This window comes from Oryctolagus cuniculus, chromosome 9, assembly GCF_964237555.1.
Source record: "Oryctolagus cuniculus chromosome 9, mOryCun1.1, whole genome shotgun sequence".
Taxonomy (NCBI): Eukaryota; Metazoa; Chordata; class Mammalia; order Lagomorpha; family Leporidae; genus Oryctolagus; species Oryctolagus cuniculus.
The window spans coordinates 65,530,437-65,555,810 of NC_091440.1; the positions used below are offsets into that span (position 1 = coordinate 65,530,437).

The following is a 25,374-nucleotide window of genomic DNA, read 5'->3' on the forward strand; positions in this document are numbered from 1 at the left end:
GTGCCAGCCTCGGCCTGGGTGCTCTCCGCCGGGTGTCGGAAGGCAGAACGCGAGTTCCGGTGCGCCGCAGGGCGCACGGAGGAGGCGAGGCGTTCTGATTTCTCGGGGCCCCGCCAATCCCGGGGCTCCGGTTCCCGCGAACGACACAGTGTCCTGTCCACCCTGCAAACGACCTGCATGCTCAAGGTCCCGCGTCTATACCGCAACTCTCTCCTGTCACTCGGCACCAAGCATTTCGTTGTTGGCGCCGGAGCGGGGCCGCGGGCATATGCTCAATAAGAGGGCGCGAACCGAAGTCCCAGGGCTACCAGTTCGAATCCAGCTGCCCCTCTGCCCCAGCGAAGTTCCTTAACTTGCTCTGTACACCGAGAGGAGCAATTTTTCCGCCCACGGGTTGCTGGATTAACGCAACAGCTATACACTCCTAAGCAGTGTAGCCAAATCAGACGAGCCTCAACGCCGGGGGTGCCCGTTGAGCTGTACCTAATCTACAAAACCCGGGGAACTGGGGTTCAGAGAGGATTCTTCCCCCTCGCCGCGACCGCATCCACTAATTACCTCCCCCCTCAACTAAAGAATCTGGTGTCCCCCCCAAACCTGATGGGCCCCTAACTGTAAGCCTCCCCCGAGCACACGTGCAGCTCCCACGGACCCCGACCGCGAGCCGTGCGTGCAGGAAGGCTCGGGGCAGCGCGGGCCGCGCGCGGGGAAGGAGGCGGAGGGAGCAGGCGGCGGAGGAGGGCGCAGGGGAGGAGGAGGAGGAGGAGACACATGCGCGCTGCCGCCGCCGCCGCAGCACTCCGCGGCTGCCCGGGGACAGGAAACCTTCAAGACTGAGCCGCCGCGGCCGCCTCCCGTCCGCCCCCAGCCGCGCGCCTGCCCGCAGCCTGCTCGCCTGCTGCCGGCGTCTCTCCGTGGAGCACCCTAGGGACTCGGCAGCGGCTGCCGAGGGGAAAAGCTGCGACCCCCCCCGCAGGAGCGGCGGGGCGGGGTGGGGGGGCGCGGGCGAAGATGGCGACGCCGGCAAGCGAACCCCAACCTTTCGTCCCTGCCCTCTCGGCGGCTAGCCTGCACCCTCATCATCACCCTCACCACCACCACCACCATCACCACCACCACCACGGGAGCACCGGGGCTGGCGGCGGGACTGGCGGCGGCGGCGGCGGCGGCGGCAGCGGGGGCTTCAACCTGCCCTTGAACCGGGGTCTGGAGCGCGCGCTGGAGGAGGCGGTCCACTCCGGGGGCTTGAACCTCAGTGCCAGGAAACTGAAGGAATTTCCCAGGACCGCGGCCCCCGGCCACGACCTCTCGGACACGGTGCAGGCAGGTGAGCGAGGGCCCCGGGGGCAGGCGGTGGGTGTGGATGTCGGTGCGGCTGGCTGTCGCGCCTGCCCGGACGCGGTGACCAGTCAGATCTGGCCTCGCCGGGGGTCCGCTCGCAGAAGCTCTCCCGAGTGGGCGCGGGAGAAGCGGGCTCGGGAAGATCGGGGTGCGCCGGCAAGCGCGCGGGTCCCCTGCTCCCCACCCCGCGGCGGCGCAGAGGGAAGTGGCCGCGCGGGGCTGGGACTTCCAGGCGGTCGCTGTGCGCCCCGTGAAAGTGGGAGGTTGCAGGCGGCCGCGTTCGCGCCTGCAACCGGGTCAAACCCCCTTTGCAGGTTGGCTTCGCTGGGGTCCGGATGGGGAAACCAGACAAAGGTGGCGCGCCCCGGACGACCCGAGGGCATCGGCGCCGCGCCGCGGGGTCCCCCCTTGGGTGCCACCGGGTGCCGGCTTCGAGGAGGTGCCCAGGCGCCGGTCTGCATCCGCCTCGGCCGCCGCTTCGGAGGCGATCGGTTCCTTCTTGCCGTGCCTTTAGTTCACCGCCCACACGGTGTGGTTCCTCGGAGGGAGGCTGCCCGGTGCCCAGTAACTCGAGCTCTGCGGGGGCCCTGGGAGGCAAAGCGTAGCCTATTAAAAGAAAAGTAATTAAAGCGAGCCGGTTTTCCTGCGTGAGCCCGGCAAGTTGTAACTCGCGCCAATAGGCAGCCAGCGTTTTTCAAGTTATGTCATGTGTTGACATATTTCTGAGACGTCTGCTTTCTCTTTGGTGGCTAGGGTTGGTTGTAGGAGCGGGATCCATAAACAGGAAGGCGGGTGGTGGGCTGGGGCTGGGGCCGGGGCCTTGGGATCTGGGCAGAACTGACTTGTTGGTTTCTGACTGTGCCGTCTGGTTCAGCTCCCTGGACTGGGAGCTGGGTGTGGTTGCCTCCTGGCAAGCACCCAACATTTCCCAAGGCGGTGGGTGCCCCTCTGTGAGTCACTGTCATCGCAGACCCGGAGTCGGTTCCCTGGGATCCTTAGCAGTTTAAGATCTCCCAGTTTCCATTTGAAAGGGAGAAGGCAGTGAGGCCAGGGTGCCGGCAGTTGGGTTTTTGGAAGGCAGTTTGCCAGCACCCTTTCCTTTCTTTTAATTCAATAAACATTTATTCGGAACCCTAATGAATACTGAGACAGGGTTCTGAGTTCACTGGAGGCAGAGAGCACTGGCCCTCCGGGGTCATTCAACTTTGTCATTAGGACTCAGGGATAGACAAGAATGGCCCAGAAAGAGGGAGTTTCCAGAGTGGAGTTCCCAGCAGCCCGGGAGTCTCTTTTGATAGAATCTCTGGAGCTACATCTTCTCAAGTGTCACTTATTTCGAGAATTGCCTGAATGATTAACCTTAAATAAGGCTAAATTCCACTTGGCTTCCGCCATTGAGTGCACATGACACCACAATCATAATAGGGGTTTGCACAGCCCCGTGGAGGGGCTCCAGGTTCTTCTCCTACCTTGAGTATGCTGAGGCTTCTTTCAAAGTTGGGTGAACCTCCTGTGTCTGCTGTGTTTGGCACTTAAGAAAAGCAGTCGTCTCAAAAGGGGGACCATTATCTTTCAATGAAGATCTCACCATGGGTGGTAAGACAGCCTGTTCTCCTCTCTGCTTGCTGATTGCCAACTTAGGCTGTGGGTTTTCTGAGTTTTCAATTAGAAGCTTCAGTTGCACATATTTAATATTCTGAGAATTCTAGTTAAAAATTCAGAGGCTTAGTGTTAATCCTTCATTCGGGGAAGGGAGAGGCAGAGGGATGTCACCCAAGTTTGTAGACATTTAAGTCAATCCAATAAAGAGAAAAAAAGTAGTGTAGCCTGTTATTTTACATGAAATATGAATACCCAAAGGTGCTGAAGATTTACTTTTTTCAAAACATCTTTGTCTCAGATCAAAAGCTGATTGTAAGCCACATGTATTCTTCTCTTTGTTCTAAAGACTTAACTGAACATTTGGAAGAACAAAAGGGAAAATAAAACAAGAGTTGAAATTGCCTCCAGTGTGCACACTGTTGACATTTCCTGCACAGAAAGAGTTCTAGTAGAGTTGCAAATATGAGTAGTAAAATATAGATTATATATATATAAAACATATAAATAAAAATAGTGGCGCCTATTTAGTTTGCAGAATATCTTAAAATCAGAATGTCATATGAAGATCCCTAAGGAGCTTTTCATAAATCTTAAAAGACAAGGTGTGACATTGCCAGCTTTTCCTCCCTGTTAAATTCTATAAGACAGGCCTTTTAGTTTGTGCCTTGTGGCACAGCAGGTCAAAATGCTGCCTGTGATGTCAGCATCCAATACTGGAGCTGATTTCAGGCCTGGCTGCTCCGCTTCCAGTTCAGCTCCCTGCTAATGTGGCTGGGAAAGCAGCGGAAGATGGTCCAAGTGCTTGGGCCCCCGTCACCTATGTGGGAGACCCAGATGGAGCTCCAGACTCCTGGCTTTGGCCCAGCCCTGGCCATTGTGACCATTTAGGGAGTGAACCAGTGGGGGCTGGCGCTGTGGCTCACTTGGTTAATCCTCCGCCTGCGGCACCAGCATCCCATATGGGTGCTGAGTTCTAGTCCCTGTTGCTCCTCTTCCAGTCCAGCTCTCTGCTGTGGGCCGGGATGGCAGTGGAGGATGTCCCAAGTACTTGGGCCCTACAACCGCATGGAAGATCAGGAGGAAGCACCTGGCTCCTGGCTTCAGATCAGCGCAGTGCCGGCTGTAGCGGCCATTTGGGGAGTGAACCAGTAGAAAGAGGACCTTTGTCTCTCTCTCTCACTGCCTATAACTCTGCCTGTCAACAAAACAAAACAAAAAGAAAACAGTGGTGGAAGATTGTTTTCTCTCTTTTCTCCTCTCCTTGCAACTCTGCCTTTCAAACAAATAAGTAAAATTTGAAAAAAAAATCATTAAAAAATAACTCTTCTGCACTATTGGACAACATATCCTATCCGAGAAGAGTGGATAACCAAGACGTATGCATAGAAATATGGAGGCCCTGAGCCCCACTCAGTAGAGGCCTAAGCTCTGTCACTAAAGTGCCTATACTTTAGTCATCAGAAAAACTCAGGCTCTCACTTTGAGGCCGTTTTTTTTACTTGTAGGCGAGTCCAGTGCTTTTGTTGTCAGCTTCTTGTCTTTGGAGCAGATGAGAAGGGGAAAGAAACACTGCCATTGAAAGCAACAGAACCAGTGCACCATTGTGTAGACTCCGCTGTGTGCCGAGTACTTGGTCGACGTAATCTCACCGTCAGTAGAAGTCAGGTCATCTTGTCACTTACAGGTGGGGAGAAGTCTGTTAATGTGCTCAAGGCTGCGGTACACTTATGTGATTGGAAGCCTGAGCCCTCTCTGGCATTCATGTTCCTGTGAAGCAGAGGGAAGGGGTAGAGAGGACGGAGTTGGGCAGCATTCTGGACATTCATTCCTCCAACCCACATTCATTCCACGAGGGATCTACTGAGCTCGGCCGCGTGGCACGCATTGTATCTGGTGAGCAAGGATACAGCAGTGACTAAAAGAGAATCCCCATATCCCTTCTTAGGCCTTGACTGGAGCGGACACAGGGAGATAAGTTAAGAAACTGATTCTACAGAACGAGTAGGAAAAATTGGGGGATAGATAGGATATCTTTGTTTTAGAAAGACACAAGCTGCTTTGTATTGAATTGAGCTGGGGAACAACAAGAGCACAAAACGGTGATTAGAGATAAATATCAACCAAAGCATGGAATTGGGCTCAATACAAAGAAGTACACAAATACATCAGCAAAGCCAACTGTTTGCCCAGTGCTGGCTTATTAAGTAGTATCATTTTGGATGAATAAGTTGAAAAGGGTGTTGGTATGACTGAAAAGGAATTGAAAAGAGGAGTAAGAAAAGAAAGTGTCTCAAGCCAAATGCAGCAGTTTCTAGAAAATAAAAAGGAGGCCCTCAGACTTGGTGTGCACAACACACGTTGGAATCCGTCTCCACAGGGAGGATTGGGCTGAGCTGTTGTCATGATTTTGAGGTGACTGTTAAGCAGGAAGGACTATGGGAAAAGGCAGGAATATAGAGATGAGATTTAAAAGCGCTCAGAAAACATGTGTTTCTTTATATTTGAGAGAGGATTTCTGTAGGGGATGGGATACAAAGGATCAAATGAGACAGGAATTCAAGAATAGCTAAGTATCGGTTCCAGGAAGCTGCTGGAGCCATGGGGCAGGTCAAGGTGAGTTGCCAGATACAAGTCTAGCATTGCTAGATGTGGTGTGTAGCATTCAGAGGACAAGGTCATTTTCATGATGGTGAGGGAAAATGTTGACAGCTGATCCCGGTAGGATTCGCAACAGGTTGTGTAGGCTGGGTCTGGGTAGAAGGGCAGTGAACATTCTGTGGTTGAAAGGTGGTTCCAGGAAGAGGAGTGAGAACTTGACAGGCTGAGATTCTGAACACAGAGGAGGCGAGGTCCTGACTTCTCACCTGCTCTCACCCTCTCCTGCAGCAGAACACAGGCCTCTGGGGAGGCCTGGCGTTTGTCAGCCTGTGTCACCAACACCCCGGTCTGTCTGCATCGGCTCTCAGATGTCTGTCCAGATGCAGAGACTCCTCTCTGAGACCGGTGAGCAGCGCTGTCTGCTGAAGGCTGTCTTCTCCCACCCCACTCCCATTCTGTAGTCCCAGAGCGCTGGGGACTTTAACATTCTTTAGTGATTGGAATCATAATCCAAAATTCCATAATTTTGGCCACAAAGGGCTTTTCATTGTCCATACAATGAAATATTTAACGTCATATGTGTTCTTAAAACTTAGGTTCTTTTATGGGTATTTCTAGTGGTGAATTGTTTTTTGCTACTGCATTACATTTGTTAGTTAGTAATATAGCTAACAAATAAGCAACCCACTTTTTGTGGTAGTCCCTATCATATAAATGGCGCGCACACACACACACACATATTTTCTAAATTCTCCATCGATAAACTGTAAGTTATTTCCTTTTCCTATTATTATTTTTCTGTAGTTGATCAAATTCTTGATAGATAGAGGGCTTCTGATATTAAAAGCCTTCAGAATAATGAGGGCTCAACATACATACAGATGTGGTGGTTCTGGATCATATCCAGATGTGTTCCATGCACCTGTGTTACCGCACAATCTCTACAAGTGTCAGTGCTAGTCTCATTGCTTTATTGAAAAGCCGAGAGTATACCCAACATGCTTCCAGAATGAGAGCTTGCAGTCATCGGCCAAGGAGCTTCTGGGCATTTTCTGTGTGTGCCAGTTTATAAAAGAACAGTGTCTGGTTTGACCTTTGTCATGGTACTGATCCTACTGGCGAGTTTGACAGTCCCTGTAGCATCATATTGACTTTGGGTTACTGTGATACCATGCCAATATTTGATATGCCCTGCCATTTACCATATTTTTATTTACTTTGCTTATTTTTTTTGAGCTACTGTATTTTTTCATATCATGATTTTGGGGATTCTTTGGTGTACACACTTAAAGGATAGATTTCGAAATCCATGTTGATGTTGATCAATTCAGAAATAAATCTCCTTATGCTTTGCTATCCTTCTGGCCCATGACTGTAGCCTTGTTCTGTGTTCTTACTTGGCTTCATCACTGCTTGAATAAATACGTGATTTTCAAACTCTTTTGGGTGTATTTCTACTCTGCTCCATATAGCTTAAGACTTTATATTGAAGTGGAGAAGTGTTTACTTACCCTGAATATCTCCCCATGATTATCTCCCCCCAGGTGTTGTATTGCATGAGCTTTTACAGAGATTTCTTCATGTATTTACTTAGTTTTTTTTTTAAGAAAAAATTATTTGTTTTATTTGAAATGCAGAGTGACAGAGAAAGAGGGAAAGACAGAGAGAAAGATAAAGAGATATTCCATCCTGTAGTTTACTCCCTCAAATGGCCATAACAGCCAGGTCTGGGCCTGGTTGAAGCCAAGAGCCAGGGACTCCTTCCAGGTCTCTTAGATGGATGGCAGGGGCCCAAGCACTTGGGCCAGCATCTGCTGCCCTCCCAGGTGCATTGACAGGGAGCTGGATTGGAAGCTGAGCAGCCGGGACTTGATCTGGTGTTCCCATACGGGATGCTGGCATTGCAGGCAGTGCCATAACGCTTGTGCTGAGACTTCTTTCATTTAAGTGGCAGAGACACTGTTGCTTCTGTGTCAGGTGGCTTTGCCACCCCTTGAGTGCAGCTTCTGGCCAAGCCTCACAGAAGCCTGCTTGTGAGGCTGCTTTCTATAGGAATTTTTTTTCGTTTAACTTTTTGGAAAATTGAACTTCTTCTCCCTTAGAGAGGTGTCAGAGGAAAGGGGCCTGGGTGTGGCGGTGAGAATTTTGCCAGCCTGTGAACTCTTTTGATGATGTGTCAGTCGTTGAGTTGAAGATAATTTGGTGTTCATTGTAGTGATTATTTCAAGGTATGAAATGATATCTGTTGTTAAAATTTTAAGATGCAAAACCCAACTATGTTCACAAAGCTTATGTCTTTATTTATGCATAATTCATAATTATTTATGCCTGGCTTCTACTATCGCTCCCATTCTTGTGTTGGATGGAAGCTTTGTTCTTTTTTTTTAACATCAGTTTTGCCATGATATTTCAGATAGTTTTCTGTGTGTGATCTGAATTATTTGAACAGCAACAATAACAAAACTGGAGCCAGAAAAAAATTCTAAGTAACACTTAGTTTAGGAAAAAAATTGGCTTACCAAAATAGGCTTTAGCTTGAAGTATGCCTGCCTTATTCTTCACTTTAATTTAAGAGTTCAGTGATGTTGCTTCCATATACTGTAGTAAGAAATAGTACATTTGGAAACCATCTGTTCCCATAAAGTAATTCAAAAATAAAGTGAGATTGTTTACACGAACTGAAAGTTGACGAACTGTGAGAATTTGGCTTCTCCTGTTTTTCTCTCCAGCAACGCAAGTGAATGGAAATCAATGATTTCTGCGTGTGTTCTGAGATTTTCCCAACCATGTTCTCTGGCACTGGCCATGGAGGAGGAAATAGGCAGGGGGGAGGGGGGGCATGGATCCGAGAAGGACAGTATGCTGGATTCATGTCACATAAGTGCGTCACGTTTTTGCTTGCTGAGAAGTTGCTGCTTATGGTTAGCGTGAGGCCGGTGCTGCAGCTCCTTCAGAACAGTCTTGGGGTAGGCTGCGCCTGCTGGGGGTCTTCCTTGAAGCTTGGTTCTCCTTGTTTGGCTGCGTCCCTCAGTCCTTTGGCTGGAGGGGACCTGGAAGGGCGTGACATGAAAGCACAGTGAGTCTTGAATTTCCTCTTCCCTGTTCTTGCCAAATGGGCAGCAAGAAGCCCCAGCCTGGTCCCTCTGGTCCTCCAGCTTCGTGGGAGGCCTGGGTGTTGACAACGCCCCCCCGCGGCACAGGACTCGGTGTTGCTGCACGATGTCTTTCTCTGATATTCTTTCCTATTTTGGATGTGGCGCCCACACGGCGTGCGGCGTGGCCTTGCACGTCTGACCTGGTCCGGTCAGCTTAGCTCTGATGTAACTCGCTTTATCTCTGCTGGCAACAGGGATAGTGTGAAGAGAGCACCATTCATAGACTGGCTCATCCCGCCTCTAGATGGCCCTCCTTTGGCTTTCCGGAGTCCGTGCCCTCGTGGCTCCCCTCCCCTCTGCCCTCATCCCAGCCTCGTTTCACGCAGTCCCCACACCTGCTCCAGGTGGTCAGCCTGCCCACTCTGCCTGCCTTTCTCAGCATTGAGTCCAAGCATCTTTGTGCTTGATTTCCTCATGGCACGGCTTGTTCTATGGCTTTCTTCTTTCGGTTAAGGCAGTCTCCTCTTATTGAGATCGTACTTTCCGCTCTCTCAGTTCCTCCATGGCAGGTACCTGCAATCAACTGTGGTCTGAAAAGATTACATGGAAAATTCCAGAAAGAAACAGTTCATGTCAGCTTCCAACTGGGCGCCATTCCAAGTAGTGTGTTGAAATCTGGCGCTGGTCTGCTCCGTCCCACCTGGAGTGTGAACCCTCCCTTTGTTCATGGTATCCTCACTGTACGTGCCTGTCCCTCCCGTGGTGGCCATCTTGGTTATCAGACAGCCCGGCCTGGTATCACAGGAACTTTACACAGAGGCCTGCCACCGCCTCCCCCATCCACATGAGTCACGTCACTTGGTCTCATCCCCGAAGTGTTGTGTCAGCTCGCCTCATCACAAGAAGCATCAATTCAGTACACTATGATATTTTGAAAGAGAGGGAGAGAGGGAGAGAGGGAGGCAGAGTATATCCATGTAACTTTGATTATGTTTTTTTATTTTATATTTTTTATTTTATATTGTATGTGTTTTTGATTTTTAGTGTTCATTTTCTTTTTATTGTTAATGTCCTGTGTCTGACTTACAAATTAAATGTTATCTTAGGTATGTGTGTGTAGAAAAAAATGTAGACTAAATAAGTTTTTTTTTTTTAAAGAATTATTTTATTTATTTGAAAGACAGAGTTACAGAGAGAGGTAGAGCCAGAGAGAGAGAGAGAGAGAGAGAGAGAGATCTTCCATTGTACTGGTTCACTCCCCAAATGACTGCAACAGCCAGAGCTGAGCTGATCGGAAGCCAGGAGCCAGGAGCTTCCTCCAGGTCTCCCATGCCATGTGGACGCAGGGGCCCAAGCGCTTGGGTCATCTTCTTCTGCTTTCCCAGGCCATAGCAGAGAGCTGGATCGGAAGACAAGCAGCCGGCACTTGAACCGGCGCCCGTATGGGATGCCAGCACTGCAGGCTGGGGCTTTAACGCACTGTGCCACTGCGCTGGCCCCAAGACTAGATAGGTTTAGTGCTGTTCACTGTTTCGGACGTCCATTGGGGGTCTTGGAATGCGTCTTCATATAGTGGGAGTTGCTACCCTTTCCCCAGGTGGAGCCATTTCAACTTCACTGTGACATCTGGCTGACGAGGGACTTTTCCTGCTTTTTTTGTGTCCCTCCCATGGCTGGCACAGAAAGTGCCAGGTAAACGCCACAGACTCGTTCCACTGTCTCTCCTCTGCTCCTAGACTTTGTAGTTTGGATCCATTGTCCGAGGTCCCCTCCGGGGCACAAGCGCTGATCTGTCGTTTTCCCAGTGCTAACTTGTTTTGTTCCCATAGCACCTTTTTATCTCTCAGCACTGCCCACCGTATTTGTCTGTTGGCGCTGCTGTTTGAAATACCACAGACTGGGGGCTTCATGCTAGAGGCTGGGAGTCTGCGACCAGGGTGTTGGCAGGCTGGCCTCTCCTTGGCTCGCAGATGGCAGCCTTCCTCTACTCAGGCACCCTCGTGTCTCTTTCTAGGTTTCCTCTTTTTTACAAGGACCCCTGTCAGGTTGGGTTAGGGCCCACTTGTATGACCTCATATAACTTTGTTTCTTCTGTCTCTAGATATGGTCACACTCTGAGGTGCTGGCGTGGGTAGGACTCCCTTGTGACTTTTGAGTGGACGTAATTTGGTCTGTGACAGCCCCACCCCCTCCCACCCACTCTGGAGTAGCTAGTTGCTACTCTCTTCCCCAGCCTGGGTAAGTTGTCCTTAGACCTACATGAGGATGACCTCGATGCTGCCCTTCCAGAAAGCTGGAACCAGGCTTGTCTTATGCACAGTCCCATTGTCAGCATCTTGCATGGTGCTGTCTCTGTAACTCCTGCTGAGCCCATGGTTAGAGTCTCTACTGTTGACCGCCTGAATGTGTTGCGGGGGGGGGGGGGGGCCGCATTTACGCTGACAGTGGATGGCTCTGGCTTGTCTGAACTTTTCCATCTTGTATAGGTTTAGAGCCCTCCGTGACTGTGGATCCCTAAAGTTGCTCTTTTTCTGACTCAAGGTGAGGTGACTTCTCATCAACATTTGCAAGCGTATGGTAAACAGTGTTACATGCAGACATCAAATAAGTGATTGTGAATTCCGAAGGAGACAGACATAAGTTTTTTTTTTTTTTTTGTAAGATTTAATTATTTATGCATTTGAAAAGCAGAGTTAGAGAGAGAAGGAGAGAAGTCTTCCATCTGCTGGTTCACTCCCCACATGGCTGCAATGGCTTGGGGCTGGGCCGGACCAGAGCTTCTTCTGGGTCTCCCGTGTGCGTGCAGGGACCTGAGCACATTTCTTCTTCTACTGCTTTCCCAGGCACAGTAGCAGGGAACAGGTGGCATCACAGGCCGAGGCTTAACCCCCTATGCCACAATGCTGGCCACAGGCGCACGTGTTATTGTGTCAAATAGCACTTTTTTTTTTTTTTTTTGACAGGCAGAGTGGATAGTGAGAGAGAGAGACAGAGAGGGAAAGGTCTCCTTTTGCCGTTGGTTCATCCTCCAATGGCCGCTGCGGCTGGCGCGCTGCGGCCGGTGCATCGCGCTGATCCGAAGCCAGGAGCCAGGTACTTCTCCTGGTCTCCCATGGGGTGCAGGGCCCAAGCACTTGGGCCATCCTCCACTGCACTCCCGGCCACAGCAGAGAGCTGGACTGGAAGAGGGGCAACCGGGACAGAATCCGGCGCCCCGACTGGGACTAGAACCTGGTGTGCCGGTGCCGCAGGCGGAGGATTAGCCTAGTGAGCTGTGGCGCTGGGCCTCAAATAGCACTTGACATCAGCAAATAAAGAAAACTCAGAATATGTTTTTGGAGCTACTATCATGTAAGGAGTTACAGATGATTAACAAGTTGAGACAACGTTTTACTTGCTTCACAGAATTGGCTGTTAAATAAATAACATATTTGTATGTGTTTTACATCAACAAGTGTCATTTTGTGATAAAACCTCTCATCCTTTAGACAGTAGAAATTTCTTCCCTTTTTTCCTGTTGGCCTAGCTTAGTGGTTGAAAATTGGATTTCTTGGGGTTGGGGTTGTGGCTCATAGGGTTAAGCCACAGCTTGTGACACTGGCATCTCATATTGGAGCACGAATTTGAGTCCTGGCTGCTTCACTTCTGATCCAGCCCCCTACAGATGCACCGGGGAAAGCAGTGAAGGATGGCCCAAGTGCTTGGGCCCCTGAACCCACGTGGGAGACCCAAATGGAGTTCCTGGATGCTCACTTTGGCCTGGCCCTGACTGTTGTGAGCGGTTGGAAAGTGAACCACTGAATGGAAGATCTGTGTCTGGTCTGCCTTTTCCTCTCTCTCTCTCTCTCTCTGCTTTTCAAATAAATCAATCTTTGGGAAAGACAAATTTGACCAGGGTGTGCTTAAAGATCTCGGTCCAACGCTTGGCTTTGGTGTTTATAAACGGGCAGATTCCTGAATCCTGAGCATCAAGTTCCTCTCCTGTAGGAGAGTGGTGATAGAATGTGCTTAGGAGAGTTACCGTGAAGACACTGGTCCTGTGTGACAGCAGAGAACATTATCAGGTGCTTTCTCTGCCCCAGGCATTGCTTTAACGGCTTTATTTGGGGGCATAGCAAATAGTTCATGAGAAATGTATGTCAAGGAAAAACTAAGCATGGATTTCAAATGTTTTTGCACTAAAGGAAATTTTTCTTTTAATCCTTTAACCTGTAATCTTTTAAATTTCTTTTAATTAACTTTTTGAAGTTCCCTTTTATGTGAATGAGTGTAATACGATAAGTGTTACCCCACTGAAGGCTTGCTAGTTATTTTGTTTGATCACTGTAGGAGCTTGCTACTCCCTCCATAGAGTTCGCAGGTCAGACCCACCCAGAACCAACCAGGCAGTCAGCCCCCCTGAAAGAACAAAAATGACAGAGAAACCTTAACAACATCTGGTCCCAAGCTGTGGAGATTAAGATATAACAGGAACAGTAGTTACAAATTAAACATGTTAGTTCAGGGTTTCACTGCATGTGGTTTGGGGGGCATGCATGGGCCCAGTGGATTCCAAGTAGTAAAAAGGCATGTTGGGCAGCCCCCGACTCCAGCGGGGAGCTCATAGAAGTCTTTCATAACAGGCGTTTTGTTCTAGAACCTGGACTGCATTTTCCTGTAGACAGTGTCTCTGCTGGTGGTTTGGTTTTCTCACCAGCCCATGAAGGCTTATTTAACCCTAGCAGACATGGGCCGTCCTGTTAGAAGTGGTTTCTTAGAAAAAAAAAAAAAAAAGAATGAATGCAATGTCACTTTTAACATGGAATTCTGCTGTAAAAGAGGTTCCTGACTCAGGGAAATAATACTCTCCCCTGCAGCCCTTTCTGGCCAGGGGGCCGAGTTCCCCACCCCTCTGCCTGGTCCTTGGGTCAGTCTCCATTGCTTGGTAGGGAGCAAGGGTTGGCGTCAGTCAGGGGTCCATTGTGGTCAGGCTGGAGACTGGGGGAGGCTGCCAGGCAGGTCTGCAGGCCTAGGAGCTGCTCACATGAGGCAGGGATTTAGACCCTTCTCTACTTAATTTGTATTATGACCTTTAATTAATGAATTAATTAACTCATTTGAAAGGCAGGAGACAGAGATAGACAAAGATCTTTCATCCACGGATTTGCTCCCTAACTGCCTGCCGGCGTAGGCCAAAGCCTGGAGCCTAGAACTCAGCCGAGGTCTTCCGTGTGGGTGGCGGGGACTGAATTACCTGAGCCCTCTTCTGCTGCCTGCCAAGGTTTTCATTAGCAGGAAGCTGGCATCAGAAGTGGAACTGGACCTTGGACCCAGACACTCTGATCATGGGATGCAGGTATCCCAAGCATCGTCCTAATTGCTATGCTAAGTGTTGGAGTTGGAGGCAAGTTACTGAATCTCTCTGAACATCAAGCTTGTGCTCTGGTAAAAGCAAAAAGTGCACTGTGCCCCGCAGGTACTTGCGATGATTCGCGAGGCAGCACAGAGTTTCTTCCCGACGAGTGATTGATGAGTGTCGCCTCTGCCGGGTTCCTACGGGGAGCTGTGTGACTTTGGCCAAATAAATCATGGGAAGTTGTCAGCACATCATTAACACAGGACTGCATGGTATCTTGCTTACCTGTGCCTCGGCGTGCTCATCATACATTGGGGATGATAATCACAGTATTACCGTGAGGAGTAAACTACTTAATATATATGTCAAGGGCTTAGGTCAAAGCTTGGCACTCTTTCAGCCATTATAATTAGTATTAGACTCTGTATTTTTAGAAAGGACATTCAGTCTTAGGTGGTACAGAAAGACTAAATTCCTAGAAATATGGAGACAATACTAAAATAAACTCACTATCTTGAAAGCTTGGGTATCCGTGATTTCAGTGTGCAATGTTTACGGTCTGTTGACAGCCTTGGAGGCTGGTGGAATACATGGTATTTATTATAATTATTATTACAGGGGCAGAGACCAGAGCTGGCTGGTGAGATGATTCTTCCCTGGGTTTGCTGCTCCACGGTGGTTGGCTCAGGGCCACATCATCGGAGACTTAATGCTATTTTCGTCCATTCCTCACTTTAGCAGGGTTCTTTGGGCTGATTAGACCCTGAAGGGGACAAGGCCTATAGAGAAGAAGGAGATCAGGATCGTCCCAGGGGAGAGCAGGGAGCCGAGTTTCCAAGCTGCCTGCTGCTTTCAGGGCAAGGGTGCTGGGACCGGCCTCACAATTGGGTGGGGACGAAGTCCCGAGGGGCGTTTCTTCTCCCTCTGCTATTGACAGGCAAGCTCTGCCAGACTGAGAATGAGAGAAGGAAGTTGAGTATCTGTTCATGCTCCTGGCGAGAAGCCAGTTTGTGAATCTTTGTTGCTGGCACCTGCTCTGAAGATGTCTATCAGAGGCTTGTTCTTACGAAGCGAGGAAAGGTGCCTGGGGAAGCAGAGGTTTAATAGATTTAATAGGTTTGAACGTGTCTCTTCTTCCTCACTCTTTTACTGGCATCCTGCCTTCATTCTGAACTTCACTCCGAAGTGATTAGAAACCTTGCAGTAAGTTCAGTCTTTCAATTCTGAAGCTACCACAGCGGTCCTTTGCAGCATTTGTGGAAAATGGAATTCAAAGACATTTGTTTCGATGTAAAAAGGTTGAAATCCATGCATACAGCATTCTTCAAAACGGTGGTGAAAAATGTTTATTGTGGAAAAACTATGCATGGATTTCATTGTGTGTGTGTGTGTGTGTGTGTGTGAAGTAAACTTGTCTTTGGATTCCATCTTCCCACCAACGCTTTGAAGTCTCCTTGTCCGAGGGAACAGAAGGAGGTTCTGCTGGTGAAGGCTGCAGGGTCCTCAGAACATTTCCTCCGTCAGTTCCCAGATCAGCCTGGAGAGGTGGGCAGCAAGCATCGCTGTGAATGAGATGGGAGCCTAGCCGTGTGCATGCTCAGCACAGGTGTGGAGGCAGAATTGGAACCTGAGCTCTTGCTAAAGAGGAGTGGGGGCCTCCTGCGCTTTAGTGCCACTGAGTATTTAGAGGTGGAGGGAGAGGTTAGAGAAGATTTTCGGGATGAGAACCAAGCCCACAATGATCTGAGGCAGTGCTTGGGATCACACAGAGATCCCATGGGCTATCCCCGGGTTCTCCTGGTATGATTCCATCCTCGGAAAGACCAGGCGTGTGCACGGGGCCTTCCAGCCCTAACCTTCACTCAGTTTCAGAGCCAAATTTCAGCTCCATTTTCTTCAAGGTGTCTTATTTTAAAACCCTAGATATACATTTGGATATTTAGTTTTGTTATAAACTTTTCTAAGATTTTATTTATTTATTTGAAAGAGTTATGGGAAGAGAGAGATCTTCCATCTGCTGGTTCACTCCTCAGATGGCCGCAATGGCCAGGGGTGGGCCAGACTGAAGCCAGGAGCTAGAAGCCTCTTCTGGGTCTCCCACTTGAGTGCAGGGGCCCAAACACCTGGACCATCTTCTGCTGCTTTTCCCAGGCGCATTAGCAAGGAGCTAGATTGTAAGTGAAGTGGCTGGGACACGAACTGATGCTTCATATGAAGTGCTGGCATTGCAGGTGACAGCTTTATCTGCTGTGCCACAATGCTGGCCTCAAAACTTTTTTTTAAAGAATTATTTATTTGAGGCAGACTGAGAGAGACAGAGACACAGAGAGAAAGAGATCTTCCATCTACTGCTTCCCTTCCCAAAATGGCCTCAATAGCTGGGAGATTCATCTGGATCTCCTATATAGGTGATAATAGCCCAAGTTCTTGGGCCATCTTCCTCTGCTTTCCCAGGCATATTAGCAGGGAGCTGGATTGGAAGCAGAGCAGCTGGGACCTGAACTGGATCTCCAGTATGGGATGCCAGTGGATCACAGTGCCAGCCCTATTCTTGTTAAACCCCATCATAAAAAACCTAATTGGGCATCATATATAACCTAATTGATATTTTACTCAATCTTGTTCCCTCCAGTGAGAAATGAACAAATAGTCATCGAATGAGAGATTAAGAAGTTAACTTTCTAGAACATTCCCTGTGGGCTATGAATACTTAATATTCTAAAAGCTGTTTCATTAGTAGTAAGAATCATGGACTTGATTTCTAAAAATGTGTCCTTTTTAAAATAAAGATCCTTCTCAACATTAGTTGCTTTTACACTCTTTTTTAATGAACTAGCAGGGCAGTACAGATTATAGCTAAAAACGATTTTTTTTGCATGTATGCAGATTCAGTCTAATTTAAGGAAATCTGATTGTGCAGTTGAAGGCAAATGAATCTTTCTTTGTGCTGTTCCCTGAGAGGTATAGATGATAATCTCTAAATACAATTTGAGGCAATTATGGTGTTTTTTTTTTTTTTTTTTTTTTTTTTTTTTTTTTTTTTTTTTTGGTCTTCAGAAAGCCTGGGTAAATCCAGGTTGATTTTAGTTATGCCAGTCAATCCAGTGGTTATGGTCTTGTAATAAACTCTAAGCTGTGGTTTGCTCAGATATTTAGTTAATGCCTTCTTGTATCTGTGCAGTACTTTATAGGTGCTATGCTGTGACTTCGTGAGTGCAAATACCCCTAAATCTAATGTAAAATCCAGTAGACAGCTGTGAAGACTTGCATCTGCTCTACTCCCCTCCTCCCCATCCCAGGCTCCTCCCATGGAATCAATATGTTAATGAGGATTTGGTCTCTCAATATGAAATTTGCACAGTGGGAGTTGGGAGGTAATGTGCCCTAATAGAGCTCTTGACGCCTGCCTCTTAGGAGGGTGATTGACAGAGACACCGTACCCCAGCTCAGTGCATTCATAATCAGGCAGCTGCATCTTTCAGAGTGGCTTCTCACAGTTCCAGGGCGTGTGGGCTCTCGTGTCTCTCGGTCTCAGATCTCTTCAATTGCTGATACTGTATGGTAGATTGGAGTGGACAGACCCCATCACCTTTGAGTAAAAGACACCAGCTTTCAGACAAGTCGCCTTGCATAACTGTAGCATTCTTTGGTTTCTTGGGAGGGCATTAGATCACTGTGGATATCACGTCCTCTTAAAGAGATGCTCAAAAGTAGTGAGACCCTAAACCCAGGTTTGCCAGAGAGTGTGGCTGTAGAGCTCTCACCCTGGACTGTTCATAAAAGCACCCCATGTTAAAACATCCGCATTTGGAGGATAAGTTATATGACCTTTCCGCATATATGTAGGATATGATGGATGGGAAACCCCGTATTTTAAGAGTAAATTGAAATGTAGACAAGTGAAATGACTTTTCCAAGTCCCCGCAGCCTTGCATAAATCAGGTCTAGACTGGACCGGTGTGTCCTTATTGGCTGCCCATGTTGGCTTCTGTCTTTTTAAACACTTTTATCTGTTTGTTTTACTTATTGGGGCAGCAGCAGCAGAAAGAAATCTCCCATGCACTGGTTTACTCTCCAAACACCCTCAACAGCCTAGGCTGGGCCAGGCTGAAGCCAGGAGCCTGGAATTCAATCTGGGTCTCCCTTGGGACTGGCGGGGTGGGGGCCAAGTACTTGAGACACCACCTGCTACTTTCCAGGGTGCGCATTGGCAGGACAGGTCAGAAACAGAGCTGCGCCTGTAATGAGAGCACTCTGATATGGGATGTCTGTGTTCCAAAGGATGCCTTAGTAGCTGTGCCAAACACCCACCTCTGGTTTATAGTTTTAGCTTTCATGCCAAGAAATGCCCTCAAAAAGGTCTTTGCTATTTGTCTTCAATTTCAGTGGGCAAAATACATCATTAGTTTTTAAATTATAAAACATCTTATACATAGAAAGGAAATTATACAACAGGTTTACATGATTAAAGTAACAATAATACAGTAGACATAGAAGACAGAAGGCTGGGACTGGCGGCAGGGTTCGGGGGGAGGTGATTGTCTAGGGAAGGCCATCAGGATTCTGGGAACTTTCTATATCTTGAGCATAGTAGTGAGCAAGCAGGTGTATGCGTGTGTCAGAACACAGCGTACCCTACGCTTACAATGGGTGCACGTTATGTCTGTAAATCCTACCTTCCTGGAGCAGACTAAAGATAGGCCTGTGTCTCTGCTCTCCAGCTTAAAATATAGAACATTCCCAGTATTTTTTACCTTTCCATCTGCAGCAGATTCCCCATGGACAAGCTATTTTAAAAACAGAAAAAGAGTGGTGCTCTATAGCTGATTCCATGCCTAGTTTTAGAAGATTGCTGTTTCTAGTTCAGTGGACAGGCTCTTTGATCTTCCTTTTCCTGATTTTGAAACAGCTTGATAAACTTTCTTTATGTAATCTTATAAAATATTCCAGTTGTCTTAGTAACAAGTGGCCCTTTATTTTCCTGATAGAAAACACTGATGGCAAGCTTCCTAGGATCCCTGAGGCAATGTTCGCTAGTGGAGTCCTAGGCCTAAGAGCATTAGTTGTGCACCTACTGAATACCAAACATTTTGTACATAGGATCACATTCCTCCGCTAGCTTATATACGATAGGTTTGGTTTCCCTTGACTGTCCTGTGCAGAACTTCAAGCCCCAGTGGTAAGCAGCTCACTTACTTATTTTTTTTAATTTTTAAAATTTTTTTTAAAATTTTTTTGACAGGCGGAGTGGACAGTGAGAGAGAGAGACAGAGAGAAAGGTCTTCCTTTTGCTGTTGGTTCACCCTCCAATGGCCGCCGCAGCCAGCCGGCGCACAGCGCTGATCCGATGGCAGGAGCCAGGTACTTCTCCTGGTCTCCCATGGGGTGCAGGGCCCAAGTACTTGGGCCATCCTCCACTGCACTCCCTGGCCACAGCAGAGAGCTGGCCTGGAAGAGGGGCAACCGGGACAGAATCCGGCGCCCCGACCGGGACTAGAACCCGGTGTGCCAGCGCCGCAAGGAGGAGGATTAGCCTAGTGAGCCGTGACGCCGGCCAGCAGCTCACTTACGATCCCCGTGCACACGTGGGGCAGCCAGGGCCCCATCCACAGCTGTCTGACTCAGAAGCGTGACAAGCCTTTCCCGCCAGGAGCACCGCCATTGTGGAGAGCTGCGCTTGGCAGGGGAGTTGAGGGCTTGGCCAGCTCCCCTGTTGTCCCTGCAGCCCAGGGACCAAGTGGCAGATGACTGCCAGACTTGCTGACCACACTGGGAGCCTGCACACTCCCTGCTCAGACCCCTGTTGCGGCCCCCGAGCCTGCCCGCCCAGGCCTCGCTGCCTGGCCGTGGGGTCTCCGGGTCCCCTGGGAGCTGGCCCACCCTCCTTATCCTGTGGAGTTTTCCTCTCTGCCTCCCCAAGGGCCTCTGGGGACCAGCTGCCCTTTCCTTTCATGTTCCCCCTTGTTCCAGGTTAAGTGACTCCACTTGGCCTTTGATCACACCCTTTCTTTCCTCTTGCACTTGCCAAGTGGAACAGGACAGAAAACAAAACAACAACAAAAAATCCCGAGTTCTCCAGGCGCTGCCCATCAGTGTCAGCGGGCGCAGCCAGAGGCAGCTTCCTCCTGTTCTGTAATTCCCCAGGCCCCAGGCGCCCTCTCCCCGACTCCCCTCTGTCTTCTGGTCATTCGTACGCGGTCTACAATGATGAAATGAGTTAGTCTTCATTTCATGTCTTTCCTTTAAGAACAGTGATCATAACAATAATGGCGTTATTGATTGAGTCAGATATTGTAGTCTCCACTCTGTGGCTCCTCTCATTTAATGCCTGAGACAATCTTAAGAGGAACATACACACTATTTCTTTGTTCCATTGACAGATTAGAAAATTGAGGCTCAAAGAGAAATGCCCCAGATCACATGGTTACTAAGGTTATGAGATACTGAGATTGAAGTAGCATGTGACTTGAGCTTGATTGGCTTTTTTTTGTTCTTTGTTTTTAAGAAAAGTATTTATTTAGGGGCTGGCATTATGGCACAGTGAATTAAGGCCACAGCCTAAAGTGCCAGCATCCTGTGGCGTAGCAGGTAAAGCTGCCACCTGCAGTGCCGGCATCCCATATGGGCACCGATTCTAGTCCTGGCTGCTCCACTTCCTATCCAGCTCTCTGCTGTGGCCTGGGAAAGCAGTGGAAGATGGTCCAAATCCTTGGGCCCCTGCACCCATATGGGAGACCTGGAAGAACCTCCTGGCTCATGGCTTTGGATCAGCTCAGCTCAGCTCTGGCCGTTGCGGTCATCTGGGGAGTGACCCAGTAGAATGGAAGACCTCTCTCTTTCTCTGGCTCTGCCTCTCTATGTAACTCTCTTTCAAATAAATAAAAATTAATCTTAAAAAGTATTTATTTATTTTTACTTATTCATTTAAAGGGCAGAGAGACAGACAGGTGCACAGAGACCTCTTCCATCCACAGATGTTGATTCCTGATGGTGCACTCCTTGATGGGAACAGACAAGGAATCTGACGTTCACAGTGACTTCCCCTGGGCACGTGGTAGAGGTTGGTCGCCGTATTCTCTCATGTGATCGCTACTCTCCTGCCAAGATCTCCAGAAAACTGAGGCCCTGTTTAAATGATTAACTCAAGGTCAGCGAGGTGAAAAGTGGACCAATCAAAATTAGATCAGATCTTTCTGACCCCCGATTCCTCTTCTGTTTCTTTCTTTCTTTTTTCATTCTCTGCAGGGCCCAGCCTAGGGCTGGATGTTAGGGAAACTTCTCATTAGTTATGGGTTGGCTGAAAGAAAACAAAAGTTGCTTTTATTTTGTTAGGAGCAATGGGCAGGGAAAGTCTATTCCAGTAGAGAAGAGTGGACTCTGTAAAGAATGTTGGGTTTTGGAGGAGATAATCAGAGACAAAGAGGAGGCGAGATAAATACTCGAATAGCATGGCAGCCGTGGAATTCCTTGTTTACCTTTTGAGAGGTGTGCTTTATACCTTTCCTCTAGTGGAGGAGTGCCTGAAGTTAAAGGGGAGAATGAGCTAGTATTCGTGTTCCAGCTTTTAAATTTTTTTTTTTGACAGGCAGAGTGGAGAGTGAGAGAGAGAGACAGAGATAAAGGTCTTCCTTTTACCGTTGGTTCACCCTCCAATGGCCGCCGTGGCTGGCGTGCTGTGGCTGGTGCACCGCGCTGATCCGAAGGCAGGAGCCAGGTGCTTCTCCTGGTCTCCCATGAGGGTGCAGGACCCCAGCACTTGGGCCATCCTCCACTGCACTCCTGGGCCACAGCAGAGAGCTGGCCTGGAAGAGGGGCGACCGGGACTAGAACCTGGAGTGTCGGTGCCGCAGGCGGAGGATTAGCCTAGTGAGCCGCGGCACCAGCCCCAGCTTTTCAATTAGTGCATTGTGAGCCTTCCCCAGGTACCAACTCCACTGCTTCTCTAAGTGCATTCTCAGATATAGAATCAATAGGGAATGGCCAGTGGCCTTGCCCTCTTCTCTTGATGGATTGCAGAACTCTGAAATTCCCTGTGCAGCTCACCCCTCAGGGTTATTAACTAGTTAAAAGACTGAAACCCAGGGAGGACATTTAGTGCAGAGGTTAAGTAACCTCTTGGGATACCCACATCCCATTTGGGAGTCCCTGATTCGAGGCCCGATTCTTCCACTTCTCATCCAGCTTCCTGCTAATGTTCCCTCTGGGAGGGTGGCTCAAGTACTTGGGTCTCTGCCACCCACATGGGATACCCAGGTTGAGTTCTGGGCTTCTGGCTTCAGCCTGGTTCAACCCTGGCTGTTGTGGGCGTTTGTGGAGTGGATAGTGCTCTCTCTCTCTTTCTCTCTGCTCCCACACCCCCGTTTCTGTGTCACTTTGCCTTTCAGATAAAATGAACATAAATAAAAAATAAAACCCCCCAAAATATAAATAAAAAGCACCTCCCCCCAAAAAACAGAACTCCTTTGTGTTCTAAAAATATGCCACTTTGTGTTAGAATCTTGGTGATCAAAATACACACCCTGACTGCCCATGCATCTTGTACCTCTTGGCCATGAGTGCAGGTAACACAGCACCATGAAAGGACAGATCTGCATCGGGTGGGGTCCCGGGCCTTGGAAGATGTCTTCCACTTGGGTTTTCTTGGCAAAGTGCTTCTGCTGGGTGCGCCGTGTGCCAGGAGAACAGTTGTCAGTGGTATCTGCAGAAGTGCCAGTGCGGGAGAGATTTCCAGTATAGACTTAAGTGCCAACTCTGTGTGCCACACATTGCCCTGTGTGCTCTCAGTAACCGGGGAAGCGCTAGCCATGGGCACTGGGTTTTCTCAGAGCAGCTATGGAGTCTCCTGTGCGAGGGCTCTGGAGCATCCTAGAACCACACGTGGTGTGAAAGCTCGTGCAGAATGAACCAAGAATGAAGTGCTCACTTACCATGTCTTGGTTAGCCGCCTCCCAAGCCTGTCTTGCTGTGCCCTTCCATGAGATTTAAAACCTTTATAGCTGTGTAGGGAATGCATTTGGAATCCAGCACCGGGTCAAATTCCAGCTCTGTCTCTTATTAGTGCGGTAATTTGGGGCAAGCCGTGCACTTCTCTGAGCCTCTGATTCCTCATTAACTCAGGGTCGCTGTGATGATGAAAGAAATTCAAAGTACATAGCGTGTGTGTGTGTGTGTGTGTGTGTGTGTGTGAGAGTGAGTGTCTGTGTGCATGCTCACGCATGTATAACATTGGTAGTAGCTGCTTCTTGATCTGTGGTGGCCACACAGGGAGAGCTATTTTGGGGAAGGAGGGGTCTCCTCACTGCTCCAGTTGCCACCCATGCTGGCAGCTTGCATCTGTCCCTGCCACTAGTGTGGGGACATATCTCCTGGCAGATGCAGCTGTCTGCCTGCCTGTTCCCTTAGTCTGCCAGCGTGGAGATGGGGCCACTCCCTGCCCTTGTTTTCCTTGCTGCACTCCCACCCTGGGCAGTGTGGAGACCTGCTATCCTACTGTCCACTCAGCCTGGCTCTTGTTTTGATTCTCTTTCCCCTTGGAATGCCCGAGAAGTGGGTGCAGGTCCTCTGAAGCCATAGTCCTCCAACCAGATACGTTTAACAAGTTATTTGAGCCATCTTGGGGCTCATTACAATCATTCTTCAAGCTGAGTCACTGTAGTTGGGATCACAGTATTTGCTGTTGCATGGTCTCTTAGCTCTTGATGAAAGACAGAGGGGTGCATGAAGGTAAGAAGAGTGGCAGATAGATGCAGATTGGAGAGCAGAGTGGTCCAAAGTAAATTCTGCAAAAGCAACTCAGAGTGGTGATTCTGAATAGACTAGTGCTATCGTTTGGAGAAAAAAATGGTTATAGTCATTATGCTCATTATATTGACCGAAGAGAAGCTCGATCCAGTTTTTCCAACTTGTGGAGTCATGCAGAAGTTAGAGGGAGAAGGTGGAACACAGGTGTGGGTAAGAGACGGCGGTGAGGCAGCACAGAGACGATGCTGTGGTCTGAATGTGATTTGGCCTCTGAATTCATACAGGGCTTTAAATCCCAAAGTCGTAAGTCAGTGGTATTAAGATGGTGGAAACTTAATCCATTATGTGCTTAGGAGGCGGGCCTAGTGGGAGGTGCTTAGATCACTGGTGGCTTGCCCTCAGAAGTTGGTTCTTAGGACAGAGTTGCTGTAGAGGCCTGGTTTGGGTCCAGCCTGTCTCTCTGTTTCCTGGCTCATCCGGGGCCCCTTCTTCTGCACTTGTTCTGCCATAGCCACCCACCCTCACCAGGTGCCAAACCAGTGGGGCCACCTGATCCTGGATTTGAGCTTCCAATCCTGTGAGCTAAATAAACTTTTCCTTTATATAAAGAAAGGTATTGCAGGTGGTAGTGAAAACTGATATAGACTTTAAAAGGCTTCCTGTTAAATTTTTTAAAGATTTATTTATTTATTTGAAAGAGTTACACAAAGCGAGAAGGAGAGGCAGAGAGAGAGAGAGGTTCTCCATCCATTGGTCACTCCCCAGTCATCTGCAACAGCCAGAGCTAAGCTGATCCAAACCCAGGATCCTCCAGGTCTCCCACGCGGGCACAGGACTTGGGCCATCTTCCACTGCTTCCCAGGTGATAGCAGAGAGCTGGATCAGAAGTGGAGCAGCCGGGTCTTGAACCAGTGCCCAAATGGGATGCTGGTGCTACAGACGGTGGCTTTACCTGTTATGCCATAGCACCGGCCTCTTCTGTTAAATCTTGCATTCACATTTCACATTTCAAGAACTAAGAAGTGTTGTGTTATTTTATTTATTCATTCATTCAACAAATACTTATTATCTAGTATATCTAAACTGCCTTTGAGCTTGTCCCTGGTCGTGGCCTGCACCTCTCTGGTGGGGAGAGCGGTGTGCCCAGTGGTTTGGCACCATGCTACCTGGAGCTGCCTTCTTGCCCCTCCATCCCTGCCCCAGTGACCTTGGGCAAGTTCCATAGTCTCTCTGAGCTCTAGTTTTCTCATTCCTAAAGTAGGAATAATGAATAGTGCCTATCACAGAGGGCTTTCAGGAGGTGGCATGCAAGGAACACAGTAGCGCCTTGCATGTGAGAGACACTCAAGTGTTAGCCATTGTTTCTGTTTCTGGCGTATTTGTTTGCTTCTTTATTGTCATACTCCCTTCCATCATGAAACACTGAGAGAAATCCCATTTCTCCTTTTTTCTTGGAATCTGTATTCGTATTCTTAGGACAGTGTCTGGCTGATGGCAGGAGCTTAGTAAATATTTGAGTTCCGTAAATGAATTAATGAATGACTCAGCACTGGGTGCTTCCTGAGCAGTGGTGAACAAAAGGCGAGCTCGCCTTTAGGGAGTAGCCAGCTAGTGGAGGCGAGAAGAGACCTGCAGTTATACGAGGGTCCTTCGAAACACCTG

General features: G+C 48.7%; 1 protein-coding gene across 5 annotated transcripts in view; it reads left to right on the forward strand.

Annotated features, from left to right (window-relative positions):
• Positions 1 to 766: 766 nt before the first annotated feature.
• Positions 767 to 25,374, forward strand: part of LRCH1 (leucine rich repeats and calponin homology domain containing 1) — a 211,699-nt gene continuing 187,091 nt past the window's right edge. For 4 of the 5 annotated variants that reach the window (XM_051832281.2, XM_070048799.1, XM_070048800.1 and 1 more), the window contains exon 1: positions 793 to 1,327. In XM_051832281.2, the coding sequence (XP_051688241.1) occupies positions 1,012 to 1,327 (316 nt within the window). In that variant the 5' untranslated portion in view covers positions 793 to 1,011. Of the gene's footprint in view, positions 1,328 to 25,374 lie in introns of all 5 variants that reach the window. The other variant, XM_051832282.2, reaches the window with a different exon arrangement.